Below are 16,514 nucleotides of genomic sequence, written 5' to 3' on the forward strand. Positions count from 1 at the left end.
ACCACAAGACCGCAATACTAACCACTGTGCCACCACACTGGCCTTTTATTCCCATAAAAATACATTTGGAAAATTGTCATTCAAAATAATAAAAACCAGCAAAGATTGCTCATGCTCGCACGACACTCAGTCTCTATGACTGGGCTCGTTAAACCGCTGTCCCGGTCTTTTGCATTTCTATGCTTCTATTAGAATGACTATACTAACAAAAAATAATTTCAGGTTTACAATTTTACATACACTCAGTTTACTGCCCACAATTTTTTGTCACTGGGGAATAAATTTGCACAACTTGAAATTTGTGCACACACAGTTTCATTAAAAATTAGAGGGAACATCGCTCAGTTCCCATCCAGTACCGTTAGGCCTTTTGGACACTGTACTCCTTCTCCATCACAGAGTTTGTGCACTCTCTTTCTTTGGACATTTGCGATTCTTTCTTGCTACACCTATTTTTATTACCTGAACAAAACTGCAGAATCATATAAACATTGTGGGAAATGAGAATTGAAGCCTTGACAAGCCTTTGCTTTGCTAAACATGAAAAAAATTAAATCTCATACAAATCCTTCTCTGGTTTATGTTTCACGGACTCGAAAACCCTAAAAGGTGATCTGATTGTGGCAAAAAATATTTTGTTTAGTGTGATGATAATATACTGTCGTTTGGAAACTACCCATAAACTGCAAACAACCCTAACAATGTTATGGGCATTGGATTTTGAAATTGGATTGAATTTTGATCTTAATTGGATTTCACTGTTGTCTATTTTTACCTACAGTAAAATATAATGGAGATGGACTAATAAGCCTGCAGTGTATACAACAGTAGCAGTCTGCCAACTGTCAAGCTGATTGCTATCTTTGCATAAATTGCAAGGGAATGGTGGATAAGTGGATAAAATGAGAATTCTCCCATTCTTATTTCTGTATCGCATATACCGATACTTAAATCGCATTGTGTGATTTTGCTCTATAAAACAAGCGCTTAATGTATCAAAAGCAGGCACTTCACGCAATCTGCTCAGGGGCTATAAAAGTTTGCTTCGGTGATTTTGGAAATAACTTGGCAGGGCTGCTTCTAATTGCAAAGCATTAGACAAAAATCATTAAGACGGAATGAATTATTTAGCGACCTGCGGAGTCGGGAGTAATCTTCAAAACACATGAAAAGAGAGACTGGAGACATGTGGCATCTGCCGCAGTCAGCGTGACAAAAATGATCAAGGCCCAAGTGAAGAGGTTTGTTCCCAGAGGGGCAAATATTTGTACTGGATGCCAAAGTTTACTGTAGCATTCCAGACCCCAGGGGGAATTTCCTGTGCATGGTTTCTTTGGTAATGCCCCTAGCAGGAGCTAAACAAACACGAGTGTTTGGTTAAGGGCCTTCAGTACTTGTTTTTACAAGAGAAGAAAAAATACTAGTTGTATACTAACCTCATGCGCTTAGTCATTAACTCTTCTGTAGCCCTGCAGTTGTATCAGTTACATCAACAGGCCTGTGGTTTATATTTATTTTTTTCTTTTCCATTTATCTACTTTTGGTAACTTATCATGTTCCTTGCTTTTTCCCAAAGTTACTGGAACACACACATTTCAAATTATAAGGTTTTTTATTGGTGGAGAAGGGTGTGTTGTACTCCTAGATTTGAATCATATATCTCTTTTTTCTTGTTTTTTTTATACTAATTGTGCATCTCTGTTCTTGCGGTTCACTGTGCTTTGTTTAGTGCAGTACAATAGCGTCTTGCTTTCAGTTAGTTTTTTGGAGTATAGGTTGGTAGAGGCTGTTAATTTATATTAACCCCACAGCGATCTCTGAGGTTCACAGCTCCTCTAATTAAGGTGTGTTACCTCATACAGTGTCATTCCCACCTTTGCCTGTTCATCGTAAATTGATCACCTATTAAGACCTGTTTAGTTAGACATCTATCCATTTTCTAACTGCTTCATCTAATTCAGGGTCACAGGGGAGTCAGAGCCTATTCCAGCAAGTAACAGGCACAAGGCAAGATATACCTGGATAAGACACCAGTCCATCCCTGGGCACACACAGACACAAACACACTCACACTAGGGCCAATCTTTCAGGAAGCCAGTTAACCTACCAGTTTGTCTTCTGGCTATGGAAGGAAATTGTAGCACCTGATGAAAACCCACACAAAAACACCTGAATAACATACAGTACAAACTCCACACAAACAGCACCACAGGAATTGAACCAGGGCCCCAACACTGCCAGGCAGCAATGCTAACCACTGTTTTATCTTGCAGCTCTTCAGAAATAAGGAAATAAAGTATTAAAAGATAGTTAAAGAGAGACAGCTTAATAGTCTGTACGCTGAAGCTGTTGGAAACTACACTTGAAATAGTTTGTTTCTGAAACCAGGAACCAGAGTGCTGAAATAGCTAAACGAACAAGCAGATCAATTAATGGCATCAATTAACTCGATGGTATAAGACCTCAGCAAAAACAAAACCCCGCACACTGGTCGCTCTGGAGCTAGATGTGAGAACTACTGTAGTGGAGAAACTCGGAAATCATATGGCAAATGAACTAGCAGAGGAAAGAAATGATATTTTTCTCTCCAAGCTTATGTTAAGCAAACTATGTCATTTTGAAAACAAAGACTCGTGTAAGAACTCTAAAACTTAACTGCGTTTCGTAGCTGTTATAGACATTTCGAGACGTAAATTGAGCGGAGTGCATAACATCTAAATAAACTATGAAATAAAAAAAATATCGATTTGAAAAAAGATGTGATTTAAAAATGTCTACTTCTAGTTAAAAAAGAAAACGAGTCTGCAATACGACGTTATTTTTAGTTACTGATCTAAAAGATTTTGTTGTTAAAAAACCCTTGCAAGGTAAAACGTAATAACCGAAGTGAAACAGCGGCAGACCGTGACACAGGCGCTAAATAAGCAGACTGCAGTAACGACTTGTTCAATCAGCACCATGGAAAGTTTTGTGAAGAGAACACTGTCCAAAACTCACTGTGTCCTTTACAGTTTTAACTTGTCGGAGCTTCATTGCTCAGATGAAGCCTGGATTATTTTTTCCACATGCAAGATTATAAAGTGAAAAGATTTTTCAGTTTTTTTATTTTGCTGTTTGCACAATTCGAAAATTAGCTGCTCTCGCATAGAAACACTCTTATTGCAATCTTCTTTGAAGCATGTCATCTTTGTGCAGATGGTAATATATCAGCCTTTGCTGAAATCACTTTTTGGTTATTGCTGCTATTGGTGTAATAGTTTCTGAAGCACGATCAACAAAATGCAAAGTGCAAAGTATAATCACACTTGCTTACTCACACTTTCTGCACCTTTAAAAATATCGATATTCCGGTGGTAAAATAATCATTTTCCCCGATATTTAATAACTCGATGGAGAAATTGAAAACAGTGTTAAAATTGAAAACAGTATTTAAAATTACTGCAGTTAATATAAGGTGAAGAAAAACGCTCTACATGCTTGTTTGCCGATTTATTTTAACCTTCGGGACAAAAACAAAACAGTGGAATAAATTAATACAACGCGCAGCAAATTTACATCAAAACGTTCCCAATTATAACAGCCTAAATTTATTTTTAACACTACCTATTATAATAGCCTACATTTATCTTTAACAACAGCAACTACCACAATACATTACACAGCATGTGTGGAATACAAACCACCCAAGTATCAGTGAAAATGAAGGAGTCTGATTTAAGGAAATCTCCCTCTGTATGATGCGTCATGCTATTTTCAATTAACCCAGTCTGCTATTTTTGTACACCCCTTGGAAGACCTTCAGAAACATTCTCCTCATTTGCACAAACTGACATCCTTATTCATAAACTGAGCTCCATTCACATCTCTCTGACGTTCGTCAGCCTCAGACCCTCTGACGAAAATTGGTCCTTTATAAGACTTCTTAGAGGGGGGGAAATTACGCACGGTCCGAAGGAATAAAGTGTTTTATCAGACTGCCTTCACGTACCGGACACCTGCGGCATTGGTTTTAGGATATCTGCGCTTCATCCATTTATGAGGTTCTGCATTGTCCGGCATCAATCCAAGAAATCAAAGGTAGGAACATCCCTCCAAACGGAGGAGAAATATCGCTGGAATAACGTTTTATTTTTCTCATGAATAGATGTCGTCATTCCGTTCTGTCTTAAAGCACACGGGTTGCAACTAGTTTGAACACGAAGTTTTAAAACTTAAAAGCGAAAAGTAATTCACCGCTCAAAATGTGCTTGTTTCATGGAACTGGATCAAGGCTAAATAAAAAGTAGGCATCTAGCTGTTTTCCCAAAACATGTTTCTCTATGCGCTTGCTTCCATTGCGCTGGGATCGCCTATACGATTGGACTTCATTCACTTTCAGATGTTACGCGCGGAGGAACTCTCTTTCCGCTTCCCCATATACAGTGTTTTTCTGATTCAAAATAGCGAAAGGTGTACTCATTTGCGCTCCTCGAGTTGGAAATTGAAAACATAAATGATAAATCGTTTCATTAATTTTCCTTGAACTGCATGTTCTGGCACATTGTTACAATACCGTGTTGTTAACACCTTTCGAGCATCCTCGGAAAGCTCTTGAACTTAAGCAGCAAATCAAGCTTAATTGTTGCAAAATAAATGTGCAAAATGTGCAAAAAAATAAATGGGCTAATACATCTTTTTTTATTAAATTTGAATAACATTCAGATGAGATTAATTTAAGAGAGTAGTCTCCAATCTTCAAAAATTCGTACTACAATTCAATATTTTAAACATGTTTACCTAATTGTGAAATGATAGGCAAGCAAATCAAGTACATGTACATGCTTCACGATATTAGGGAATTCTGTAATGTATCTGTAGATCAATATAAATAATTTTTCGTTTTGGAAAAAGAAACATGCCGACGACATTATTCGCGCTTCTCTGCAGTTCTCCATGAGACGCCGCTCCTCCGGCGGAGCAAGATCCCGGCAGCTAGAAGATGGCTATCCACGTGGAGGGGCTGGTGGCGATCATTATTTTCTACCTGCTCATTCTTTTCGTGGGGATATGGGCTGCGTGGAAAAATAAGAACTCGGGGATGGCGGAAGGAATAGACCGCAGTGAGTCCATCATGGTCGGCGGGAGAGATATAGGATTATTCGTCGGCGGATTTACTATGACTGGTAAGCGAGGAAATGGTACACGGGCTATTCCGTCGCTGCGCTTTCAGGTTTGCCTTAGCTAGGGCTTCTCTTTTTTTTTCTCTCTTTGCTTAAATTTGTTTTTTACTTTTCACTTTTTGTGCAAGGTGGTTAAAAGGCCTTTGGTAAAAGTTTAAACCTCTCTGAGAGAGAGTCATTAGCAAAATACAACCAATGATTTGGCTTTTCCAGCCAAATGCTGGGAAAACACGCGAAGCATCAATTTGTGATTCATTAACTCGTTCAGTCATTCATTCCAATTGATCTTTTTTTTTTATTCCAATGTATGACGACGTGGTTTGAAAAAATCAGTTTAAACTCACTGGATAGCAACAGTTGGAGTGAGATCAGATGTTATAATTACACTCTTCTTGAGCTTTTAAATTTTATATGCGGTTTACTGTATAACAAAAAAAAAAACCTCAAGGCAAGGAGATTGAAGCGACTGAGGAATTCAATATTGCACTCCTTGGTATTTGTGATTTATTTCCAGTTTGGGATTTTTCCCTTTCTGTGACAAAATGCTAATGCAATGATGAGTAAAAAGCTCAAATAAACGCTTTCATATATGTATGCCCATCTTAAAAATGACTGTGGAATCAATTTTGATATAACTGTACATGAAAATGTAGAATATTCCAAATGTGGCCTAATCTGCACCACTTGCAATTTTGGAATAAACAATAACATCGGTTTGTGTTCCTAACTTGGCGAGTATTAAACTATGTTTATTTCTAAAGAATACCCCTCTGTAGAGTGTTCTGTTCTCTCATGAAACTTCCTTTAATATGGCTACACTCGCAGTTAAAAGTTTGCCGTTAATGACGTGTGCAATTGTGAATATAAAATCAAAACATTTTTTTTCAGCGACTTGGGTTGGAGGTGGCTACATCAACGGCACCGCTGAATATGTTTATTTACCTGGGTACGGGTTAGCCTGGGCGCAAGCTCCCTTCGGATACGCTCTCAGCTTGGTCGTGGGTATGAGCTGCATTTCCTCTTGTAGTTTGCTGAGGTCCTGTGTCTGTTCAACTAAAACAGGTAGAATTAGAACAGTGAATGCTAAGGACATTAGTGGCGTATCGCTGGTGATCCTAATAATGGAATTTCTTCGACACAGAAGTCCCATTTTAGAAAAACACCTGTTAATACATCTCACACTCGCACACCATTGTAATTGCGGAACATTAGATCATAGTTTTTTTCCATACAAAAATACGATTATTTGTTTAGAAAACAAAGTATTAAATTAAAGAAGTTCACCCTGTACTAAACAATATTTCCAAAAGGGAAAATATTTCCTTTATAGGCTAACCATAATACAGCGTGTTTGAGATCCAGTCTCAACTGTTTAGGCATTACTGCGATTTCAGTTGATAATATATATCTAATATGGAAAGAGAATATGGTAGGTTTATGCAATATTGTATGTGCGCCAAATATAAAATACTTGTACTAGCGGTCTGTACTGTACTGTATGTGCGTGCGATCTGGAAGAGACGTGAATTATTATTTGTAAATCTTGTAAAGTATTGTAATGCAATCAATAAAGCTCGCACATATCGAAGAAACGAACTTTTCTGCCTTTAAAAGCGTGCTGGTATGTAAAAAGACGGTTTTGCAGAAACTGGATTGCAGAGCGCATCTGTGTGCTTGTCTTGTCTGTCGCCTGCAGGAGGTCTGTTTTTCGCGAAGCCCATGCGCTCTAAAGGTTACGTCACAATGCTGGACCCCTTCCAGCAGATGTACGGTAAACGGATGGGGGGGCTCCTCTTCATCCCCGCGCTCATGGGGGAGATATTCTGGTCAGCGGCCATTCTCTCCGCGCTAGGTACAGTACGCCAGGGTAGATCTCGCCTCGCCTCGCCTCTCATTGCTGTCCTCCACGAGGACACGGTGCTCATTTCCCCCAGTTGTGAATTTTTGTTTCCACCCCCTCTTTGTTTATGATTTTTCTTGTTTGTTTCTTATTGGAAAGTGTAAAATATATGTTACTTACATCGTGTTTTTTTTTAAAACAGAATTATTTTATAGCCTTTTACTATGTAGTGATTCACAGATCTCTACTGAACAAAAGATGAGACATAATGTGATATAAGGGTGTTGCACATCGTAGACTAGGAAGTGTATTTAGAGCCTGTTATATTTCTGTATGTCAGCCTTCTTCCACCTCAGTCATCTAGGACCACCTACCAGTACTTTTCTCAGTGTCTTTAAATTGATACACCCCTACAACTGGAAACTGGGTTAAAACTGTTCAATACCTCGCAACAATGATTGAACAGATGAGCTTAAGAGCTTGTTAAGAGCTTGGGAGGAAGGGCACCAGGACACCCCAGGACTCTCAAGGGAGCTGTATGTGCTGACCGGATTAGGTTTACGTTTCCCGGAGTGAAACAGGATATATGTCTTTGAGTTTTACACACAGAATAGCACCTCAAAACACCGAAAACATATTTTCTTTAAATGTCTCTTAGCCGCAGGCACTTCTGTCCGACTGCTCCTGTGAATGAAGCCACAAGGTCCCAGGCTGCCTACTGTAGGTTTGAGTGTCTGTGGAGGTTGGAGTGACCGAGGCCGGTCAATAACACAGTTCCCTCTGCTCCCCCAGGTGCCACTCTGAGCGTCATCGTGGACATCAATATCAACATGTCAGTCATCATCTCGGCTCTCATTGCCATCTTCTACACCCTGGTGGGGGGGCTGTACTCCGTGGCCTACACCGACGTGGTACAGCTCTTCTGTATCTTTCTGGGACTGGTACGTTCACAGAGGAGAAGTGCTACTACACACACTTGCTCCAGGAACAGGGCTAGATGAGCGAAACGCGGAAACAGGAGATGACAGCCTCACGCCGCTCACCCCAGAATTATAATCACTGTTAACGAGAAGAGCTAAACTCCCAACTAAACTGGGTTTCATTTATTGTTGTTTGTAAGATTGCACAGACGCGTGGGTTCTTTAAGAACAGGTCTCAGCTTCTTACAGTGTTAAAAAAGTGTGCAGTGGTCTCAGGAAACCACACAAAATGAGTGCAAATGCAAATTTCCCGTGGAACCAGAGAGACGGAAGAGTTCCAGCAGAGGACTGGAGGCAGAGACACTCGTCCGCTTGTGGTTGTGGCCAGAGTTTAGAAGGAAATTGTCTTCGAATCGAGTTTGATCGCATTTAAATTTTACCTCCTCCTGTTAGGTTGGTCCTCCTGTATTTTATTAACAAATCTACATTCTTTTTTGGAACACAAGCACATAATTGAACAGATTCTTCTACTGGAAAAAATGCATCTGCCTGTAGTTTTGCAGTGGCACAACACAGTCCAACTGTATTCTACTCTGTAAGAACAATTTCTGCAAATGAATGCAGCAAAGTGTGGTTCAAAGGTATCTGAGATATTACTCAGCTACACAAAAGAGATATTTCTTGGTTGCTGTTACACAAGGATTGAGCCATCCTGATTCCAGAGATCCAGTGCGAATGTGTATTTGCATTCTAACTCAGCTTTTCATGAGCTAAAACAGCTGACTAGTGGCTTAACTGAAACAATTGAACAAAATGTGCCAGCTCTTCTAGTGCTGCTGCTTTAAAGAGATCCTGAAAAACCTGGTAACACCCTCTCCCCTCCAGTACCAGGCCTGAACACACCTAAATTAGTCCCACCAGTAAAATATGGTATGCCACAAATAAGCTAATTTGATTTGGTTTTGTCCTTTCAAACTTGGGTGGAAGTTTGGAAAAGGGAAAATTTATATTTAATATACTAATTTGGACAAGGACTAAAACATGAAAAAAATGCCCCGTGTGCTTGACTTGTTAACATTTATTGGTCACTGATGGTTTTTCTTCCCTTTGCCATTGCAACAGCTGTATCTGAGCAGACACAAAGGAACAAGGACAAAAGGAGTTAGAGGAGTACAGAGCTCCAACCATCAGCGAATGAAAAAAAACTGGTTCAGAAGTCTGAAATGATTCCGCAAAGGTTATGTCTGTTATCAATATCTCAGCGGATGAACGAGCCAATCAAAATGCGCAATGTGACAGATCCTTAAACAGGAGAGAGTTCATGCTACTTGCAGTCGAAAGAACTGGCAATTAGCTAAAGTGGGTGGAAACCATTTTTTTAATCAATGCAATTGTGTACAGTCTGTAAACTTCAGATTTGTTTGAATGTTGCAGTGGGTGAGCGTACCTTTTGCAATGTTAAACCCAGCTGTGAAGGACATCGGCATCACGGCTGTGACCGATGTTTATCAGGATCCATGGCTGGGCACCATCAATCCCTCTGATATTTGGATGTGGCTTGACAACTTCTGCTTACTGGTATACATCTCTTCTTCTTCATTCATTTAAAAAAACAAGTATAAAATCACAATTTACAGAGGTATATTAATAGAAATGAAGTTACCTGCATTTAACTATTGATGAATAGTTAATTATTTTGTGAGATATATTGTTTGGTTGGTTGCAGACAGTTTTAGTACTGTGCCCTAGAACAAAACAGAAGGTGATGTACTGTAATATCTTTATATGGTCTATTGGTTTAGCAAAGTGATTGAAGTCCTTTAAAATACCAGATTCCTTCTGCTTCTGCACCCTTTCCTCTGTGTTTGCTTTGTTCTTTGTTTTATCATGTTTATTTTGTCTAAAAGTTAAAACATTATGTATATACATGATGAAAGCTTCCACATCTTTTATTGGATTCTCAAGGGCTTCATTACATCTCAAATGCATTTCATTTTGCGGTGATTTTTGTTTTGCATGATAGCATCCGAGGCTCACTCTGATGAGAGACATGCCGGTTTTCTGTGGTCTTCTTCTACTGCAGAAAACCAAGCCCCTGCACTCCTGCCACCTCCTCGGCAAACTTCGAGACTCCAAAACCCCAAACTCCTCTGGAACTCCAACACCAATCCCTTGTTGCCCCTTAACCCACTTCATGCTCTTCTCAACCATTTCTCCTTCTCTGAAATTCTCACAAACACCTCTTTCACTGCTTTGATGGGGAATGAAACTTACGCTTTCATCAGACCTTTTAATTTGCGCTTTCTTTATGCAGTCTACTAAACCACATCCTTGTTCATATTCTATTTTACTCTTCATAACTGAGGAATTCTGCATTAGAGTTACAGGGTCTCCCTTGGTTCTTTTGGGAGCTGCAAGGTCAGGAGGAGGTCGAAGCCTAATCTCCCCCATTCCCTTCAAGTGGCATAGAAATAGCATGCTTGCTGACTCACTTGCATGTTTTGTTTCAAAGTACTGGATCAGACTAACAAAGAATGAATCTTGAGTGCAAAGCCAAGAGGGATCTGATGTATTACAATGCATGAACTAGCAGCCTTTAAGAAACAGATGGCTGTTGACCCCTATTGACAACTAGTAGCCCACTGAATGAAGTGTTCTGTTTTCCTGGGCCGCCTCTGTCTTTACAATGGCGTTCTCTTTCTAGATGTTAGGAGGGATTCCCTGGCAGGTGTATTTTCAACGGGTTCTTTCTGCCTCTTCAGCTACCTACGCTCAAGTCCTCTCCTTCCTGGCTGCTTTCGGCTGCCTAGTCATGGCCGTGCCTTCGGTCCTTATAGGGGCCATAGGGGCCTCCACAGGTAAACCTGACGCTCACTGTCTCCACCGTCATGAGGACCACCACTGCTGTTTTTGTCATAAGCTTCAGCTTTGTAGAAGCATTAACCTACATCATTTATTAGCTCCTGCTTCCACATGTATGTTCTTTTTTACAGAATCTCCCATATGCCTCAGCCTGTCTCTTGCTGTTATAAGGAGCTCTGTGTAATCCTAAGTACTTACGTGCCAGGTAGACAAGGGTCCCAAGAGGGTTATCCAACCAAGGCACATGTATGAAACACGGGATGAGTTCAATAGTCCAGACATAGCCTGTTTAGTCTGAGCTGAGAAAATTGGCTGACTGTAGCTGGGATTTCTAAAGCTGCAATGTACAATTGGCTGATAGCCACCTGGTCTGGCTGGGGCTGAGTTATCCAGGAAAATCTTGCCACGGTATAATTCCTGTGGCTTCTGGGGTCAGTGTAAGTACGTCACTATTATTGCTTATATTTAACCTTTCCCATACGGACTATGAATAATAATGATTGGCAGTTACATTTCTTCTATGAGGATCACCTCAAAAGTACAAGGCAGCTGATCAGAAATTAGAATAGCATGGGACGCCAGTTAACATAATGTTACGGGCAACACAGTGCTCTCCTGTAGAACATTGTACTATGTGAATGAACATCAGACCTTCTGTTCCTCTCCTGCACAAAATGTATGGCTAGCTGTTAAGGATACAGTGGTAGTAGATCAGTAAACATCTACATCTACAGTGAGGTGTTCACGGTTGCAAATTGCTCAGTTCCTCCAGTGTTCTGTAACTTTGTTTGGTCAGGAAATCAATGGAACGGCCATTTCATACAACTGTTTTATTTTCTTACAACTCTGAGAAAATTCTGAATGACAGCAAAAAATGTTCACACCAAATAGAGAAACTGAAATCTTAAACCAATTATTCACCCTATAATCACAAACAAAAAAAAAAGATTTTCTGAATCTGTTGGTTCATAAAATAGTATTGTATTATATTTTATAATTAAAAAAGGTTAGTACAATTTTCAGTATATTTGCTGAAATATGACACTTAGGTATGTCAAGTCACTGAGAGGACAATATTGTGTGATTGCACTACTGTTCACAGTTAATGCATTTTCAGATGTAACCCATTGTGCTTTCTTATAATGGTTTATTGGACATGAGCTAGTCTGCTTCCACATTGTAAACTTTCATTTCCAAATCTGTTCAAATCAGATCTCAGACTTGATTCATGTAAGATTCCCAACTAACATATTGGAAATACAGCAGATACAGGATAACACATCACAACAGATGGCTGGTGTCATCCATTATTGAAGGCAATACAGTCTGCAATATGCATTCTGAAAATATTACATCTGAAGCCATTTAATTAATTGAGCTGGTGTTGAGATTTCTACATCAAAGACACAACTCATTAGAGCAACTGTGGGCTGATAGTGTAACATATTCATGGGTTATGCCAAGTGTTGGCAGAGCACAAAACAGCATATAAAAAGATTTTGTAATTTAAAACACAATTAAAAAGTTATCAAGGTTTAATTTGTTGTTTTACATTGTGTTGTTAGTGTTTGGAAGGGGCAGAGATTAGGAATTTAAGATCTGAACCCACCTACAGATTTTTTCACTCCTGTCCTCTGAATATAATAGATTTTGTTTGCACTGCCAGTGGATTTTTTTTGTTTGAATCCTACAGATACCTACAGTATGACAGAAAGGGCTCATTTTTGGCAATGTTTCCCAGCAGCTGCCATATGTTTGTCTACAAGTCATATTTTTCCTAGTGAGATCTGAAGTGTTTCTCCTTGTGTGATCACAGACTGGAACCAAACCACCTATGGATCTTTGCAACCCATGCAGAAAGAGGAGTCTGACATGATTCTGCCCATAGTGCTGCAGCATCTCTGTCCACCTTACATCTCTTTCTTTGGCCTGGGGGCTGTGTCGGCTGCTGTGATGTCATCTGCTGACTCATCAATCCTGTCAGCCAGCTCCATGTTTGCTCGGAACATCTACCAGCTTGCCTTCCGACAGACGGTAGGAGTCATTCCACCAGCTGCAAAGTAAAACCCTACTTAACACACTACAGGCATCAGGGAACTCTTTCAGTGGCTTGCATGAGGGGAAATAAGTATTACAAGACAAGTCATCTTGGTGCTTGAGACTCAAGACAATTAGCTCACTGACCTGGTTCAGAAATGTCAGAAATGAGAGGAGGTCATTCAGCCCAGTGAGTTCATTTGGTTTTGTTTCTCCTTGCTTCCTTATAATTGGTTGTACTAGGACCAAACTCCCCAGATATGAAATAACCTTTACACCGCAGCTGGATGGGGACAGTCCTCTCCTACAACTATTAGGGAAACATTGGGAGCACAGGGAAACTCAATCCCACATGACTAGTAGCCCAAAGAAGAGCTAGATCTATCAGGCAGTAGTGTTGGTCTCATTTGAAAACAACTAGTTACTATCAGAGTTAAAGCATTCAACAAGTCATTTAAATTAATGAGAGGAGTGTAATATTATTTTTCTGTACTCCAAAACCTTCAGTACAATTCTGGATTGAGGATGACACGAAGCTACCTTGGAAAAACAATCCTGATGTGCACACGTGTCTGCTTTTTTGTCATTGTTTCGCACACAGGCATCGGACAGAGAGATTGTGTGGGTGATGAGAATCACGATCTTCGTGTTCGGGGCTCTCGCCACTGCCATGGCGCTGCTGACGGGGACGGTCTACGGCCTGTGGTACCTGAGTTCTGATCTCGTCTACGTCATCATTTTCCCCCAGCTGATCAGCGTGCTGTTCGTCAAGGGCACCAACACATACGGCTCTGTGGCGGGATACGTCTTTGGCCTGATTCTCCGGATTAGTGGGGGGGAACCTTACCTCAGACTGCCACCTTTTATTTATTACCCGGGATGGTATACACAGGTGAAAGAGCACCCTTTAACGGGAGAGATAGAGCAACTCATTGTACAAAAGTTCCCCTTCAAGACCATGTCGATGCTCTCTTCTTTCCTCGGGAATGTGGTATTCTCCTATCTCATGAAGTACCTCTTCGAAAGCGGGACGCTGTCACCAAAATATGACTTCCTGGAAGCGGTGGTCGCGAGACACAGTAAAGAGAACATGGACAAAACCACTCTGGTGAACAGTGACAATATCGTGCTGTCGGAGTTAGCCTCGGTGAACCCCAGACTCAATACAACTCTGGCAGGCACATTCACGAACAAAGAAGCGCTCAGTGACGAGGACACGAGCCCTGAGACTTCCAACAACGAAAACGACGAATGACGTTGCAGAGCTTTTTAGAAAGTCTTGACAGAGTGTGAATTAAAAAAAGAACAGATGAACGTGTATAAATAAAGTGAGCAATGGCGTCACCAAGGTAAATATAAATATTTTGTTTTTCTGGATATTCCATTTTAAATGCTGCTATATAAAGGCATTTGTAAACAAACCTAGGCATATGAAGCTTAATTAGTAGATTTAATAATGTGAACAACAGCATCCATAGAAGAGAGCTGAAGGGATTTGCTGTGAGTTGAAAACTAGTGCAATATTAAACCAGAGGAAGACTATATCCACCATCCTACAGGGTGCAGTAACTTTCAATAGGTATGTTTATACTTCTGATTTCATATTTTTATTATTAATATATTATTAATATTCAATATTCTGGTGAGAATTATTTTGAAAATACTGTAATCAGATTGTGCAATACAGCGTACAAATTATTTTCTGACAAAACCCTAAATTAATTAGGGTGTGTAATACTGCATCTGAAATCTCTTAGTTACTTTCAAGTTCATGATGTATTTTCTTAAATTAATTTACTTTCAGTAATTGTTAGTTCACCTTCTGTAATGTATGCCAATAGACATCAAGTACTATTGACTCATTTTGTCTTTCAAACAATTATATAAAATGGTGTCACTGTACACTCAAAAGCTATACCTTTGTACTTAGTTAAGGCAGAACTACAAACCCAAAGTGTTTAATAGTAAATAAGTAATGTATTAATAAATACCATTAATGATCAATAATGCCATGAATGTTCTTCCATTATTTTTCTAGCTATACATTAACAAAATAATACTGCACCACTTCTTAATAAATAATTTAGAATGTCTAATAAATTTGGTCTAAATCTGTCTAGCTTTTGAAAACTTCAGAAATGTATGTATGGGTAGTTTTAACACAAGGAAAGCACTACTGAGAGATTTTCTCTTATACAATTTATAAACTTAAACAGAAATAAAGACTATCTGATTTTTTAAATTTACTGACTACAGGTAAGAAAACGTGCAACTGTGTAGGAATCTAGTCTGGAGAAGTAATTGTTTTGTTTGGTCATTGGTGCTGTTTCAATAACACGTTAGGTTGGGAAATGAGGCATGTGGTTCATGTGGTTAAGACACAGGCAAAACCATTTCTCCTGAGGCTGGGATGAAGGAATGGTAATGCAGTCTAATGTTGGTTCTACAGTCAACGAGCTAGATTTTTACTTCAAACCAGGATAATAGAGCAGTCTGAGGCATCACATTTTAGAAAGCAAAATTACTGAACTGTTGTCTTAACTGGTGTAGTAGTGTAAACAGCAAAAAGGACAATACATTCCCAAGGTTCTAACCTTTCATAGAAGGTCTCAAAGTTCTTGGTGCTAGAACCTTGTGTATTCCATATACAGCATTTTGTTTTGTGTTTCCGGGGGTCATCTATTGCTTTACCTTTTTCAGAGCTACAGTAGGTATTGTTAAATCTGAATATACTGTGTGTTTAAGAATTGACTAAGCGCCTTAATCTATTCATCTGGGAACTGTCTGATACTATGCAAAATGAACCGTATCAGGCACATTGTGATACATGAATTTGAATGTAAGTCTTCTAATGACAGAAACATACAAATCTAAAGGCACCAGATACATAACATTTTTAATTCATAAGTCCACAAATTTGAAGGCTCAGAAGTGAACCTTTTCACACTTATTTTGCTCTTGTATAAAAGCTAAAAATCATAGTAATGTCTGTTGTTAGACAGGCAAGTATTTGTGACTATTTCTTGTAAAAATGTCAATGTATATTTTTGTCTGTGACACATACTGTATATGTGTGTTTCAAATGCAATAGATCTGTTTTCCAGTGTGCCAATAGAAGTAGCTTTTCATGAAAGTGAGAAACTACATAAATCTCTATTTATTTATGAGGTGTCAATATATAAATTGTTAAATATGTGATGTAAATTGAATAAATTATATTATTTAACAACTGAATGTTTTGATTTTTTGTGCAGAGGAGAAATAGGTCATTGATGTTATTGGTCAAATAAATTAGGATTGTGCCTAAATTTGAATAATTATCTTATGTGCCCATTGTAGTCAGTCATGTAATTAGAACATGAAAAAAAATAATAGATGTTAATATCAAATAATATTTTACATTAAATAAAAATTATATGTTTTATTACATTGTGCACATTTTAAAACCAATCTTTCCAAATGCATTTTAATATTTGAAACATCAAGGGCTGTCTGTGGTCTGGCTTTCAAAACATTCATTTCTTATTTCTAATCATTTATGAGACATTTGCACCTGATTTTCTAACCAAAAACAGTAGATAGTATAAATCTGGAGAACAGAAATAAAAACTAGCATTCACTTAAATATGGGTTTGCATTAATTTTAAGATCCAAAAGATGGAGGTAAATTTCTGCTGCATCACAAATATTTGGTTG

The 16,514-nt window shown here is 39.0% G+C and overlaps 1 protein-coding gene across 1 annotated transcript; it reads left to right on the forward strand.

Annotated features, from left to right (window-relative positions):
• The first annotated feature begins 3,792 nt into the window (after positions 1 to 3,792).
• Positions 3,793 to 16,052, forward strand: LOC148676577 (high-affinity choline transporter 1-like). The gene is made up of 9 exons (XM_088608947.1): positions 3,793 to 4,077; positions 4,927 to 5,162; positions 6,048 to 6,161; positions 6,856 to 7,011; positions 7,792 to 7,940; positions 9,354 to 9,497; positions 10,624 to 10,777; positions 12,598 to 12,815; positions 13,420 to 16,052. The coding sequence occupies exons 2-9, from the start codon at positions 4,979 to 4,981 to the stop codon at positions 14,071 to 14,073; spliced, it is 1,773 nt and encodes a 590-aa protein (XP_088465073.1). The 5' UTR covers positions 3,793 to 4,077; positions 4,927 to 4,978; the 3' UTR covers positions 14,074 to 16,052.
• The last annotated feature ends 462 nt before the right edge of the window (positions 16,053 to 16,514 follow it).

Source organism: Lepisosteus platostomus, chromosome 2 (assembly GCF_059453375.1).
Source record: "Lepisosteus platostomus isolate fLepPlt1 chromosome 2, fLepPlt1.hap1, whole genome shotgun sequence".
Lineage (NCBI taxonomy): Eukaryota > Metazoa > Chordata > Actinopteri > Semionotiformes > Lepisosteidae > Lepisosteus > Lepisosteus platostomus.

What these genes read in the sequence shown, in the direction of transcription:
- LOC148676577 (XM_088608947.1), top strand. Translation starts at nt 4,979, where the DNA reads ATGGCTATCCACGTGGAGGGGCTGGTGGCGATCATTATTTTCTACCTG. An exon ending in CGGCGGATTTACTATGACTG is followed by an intron (nt 5,163 to 6,047) that starts GTAAGCGAGGAA and finishes ATTTTTTTTCAG; the next exon opens with CGACTTGGGTTGGAGGTGGC. An exon ending in TTGACAACTTCTGCTTACTG is followed by an intron (nt 9,498 to 10,623) that starts GTATACATCTCT and finishes TTCTCTTTCTAG; the next exon opens with ATGTTAGGAGGGATTCCCTG.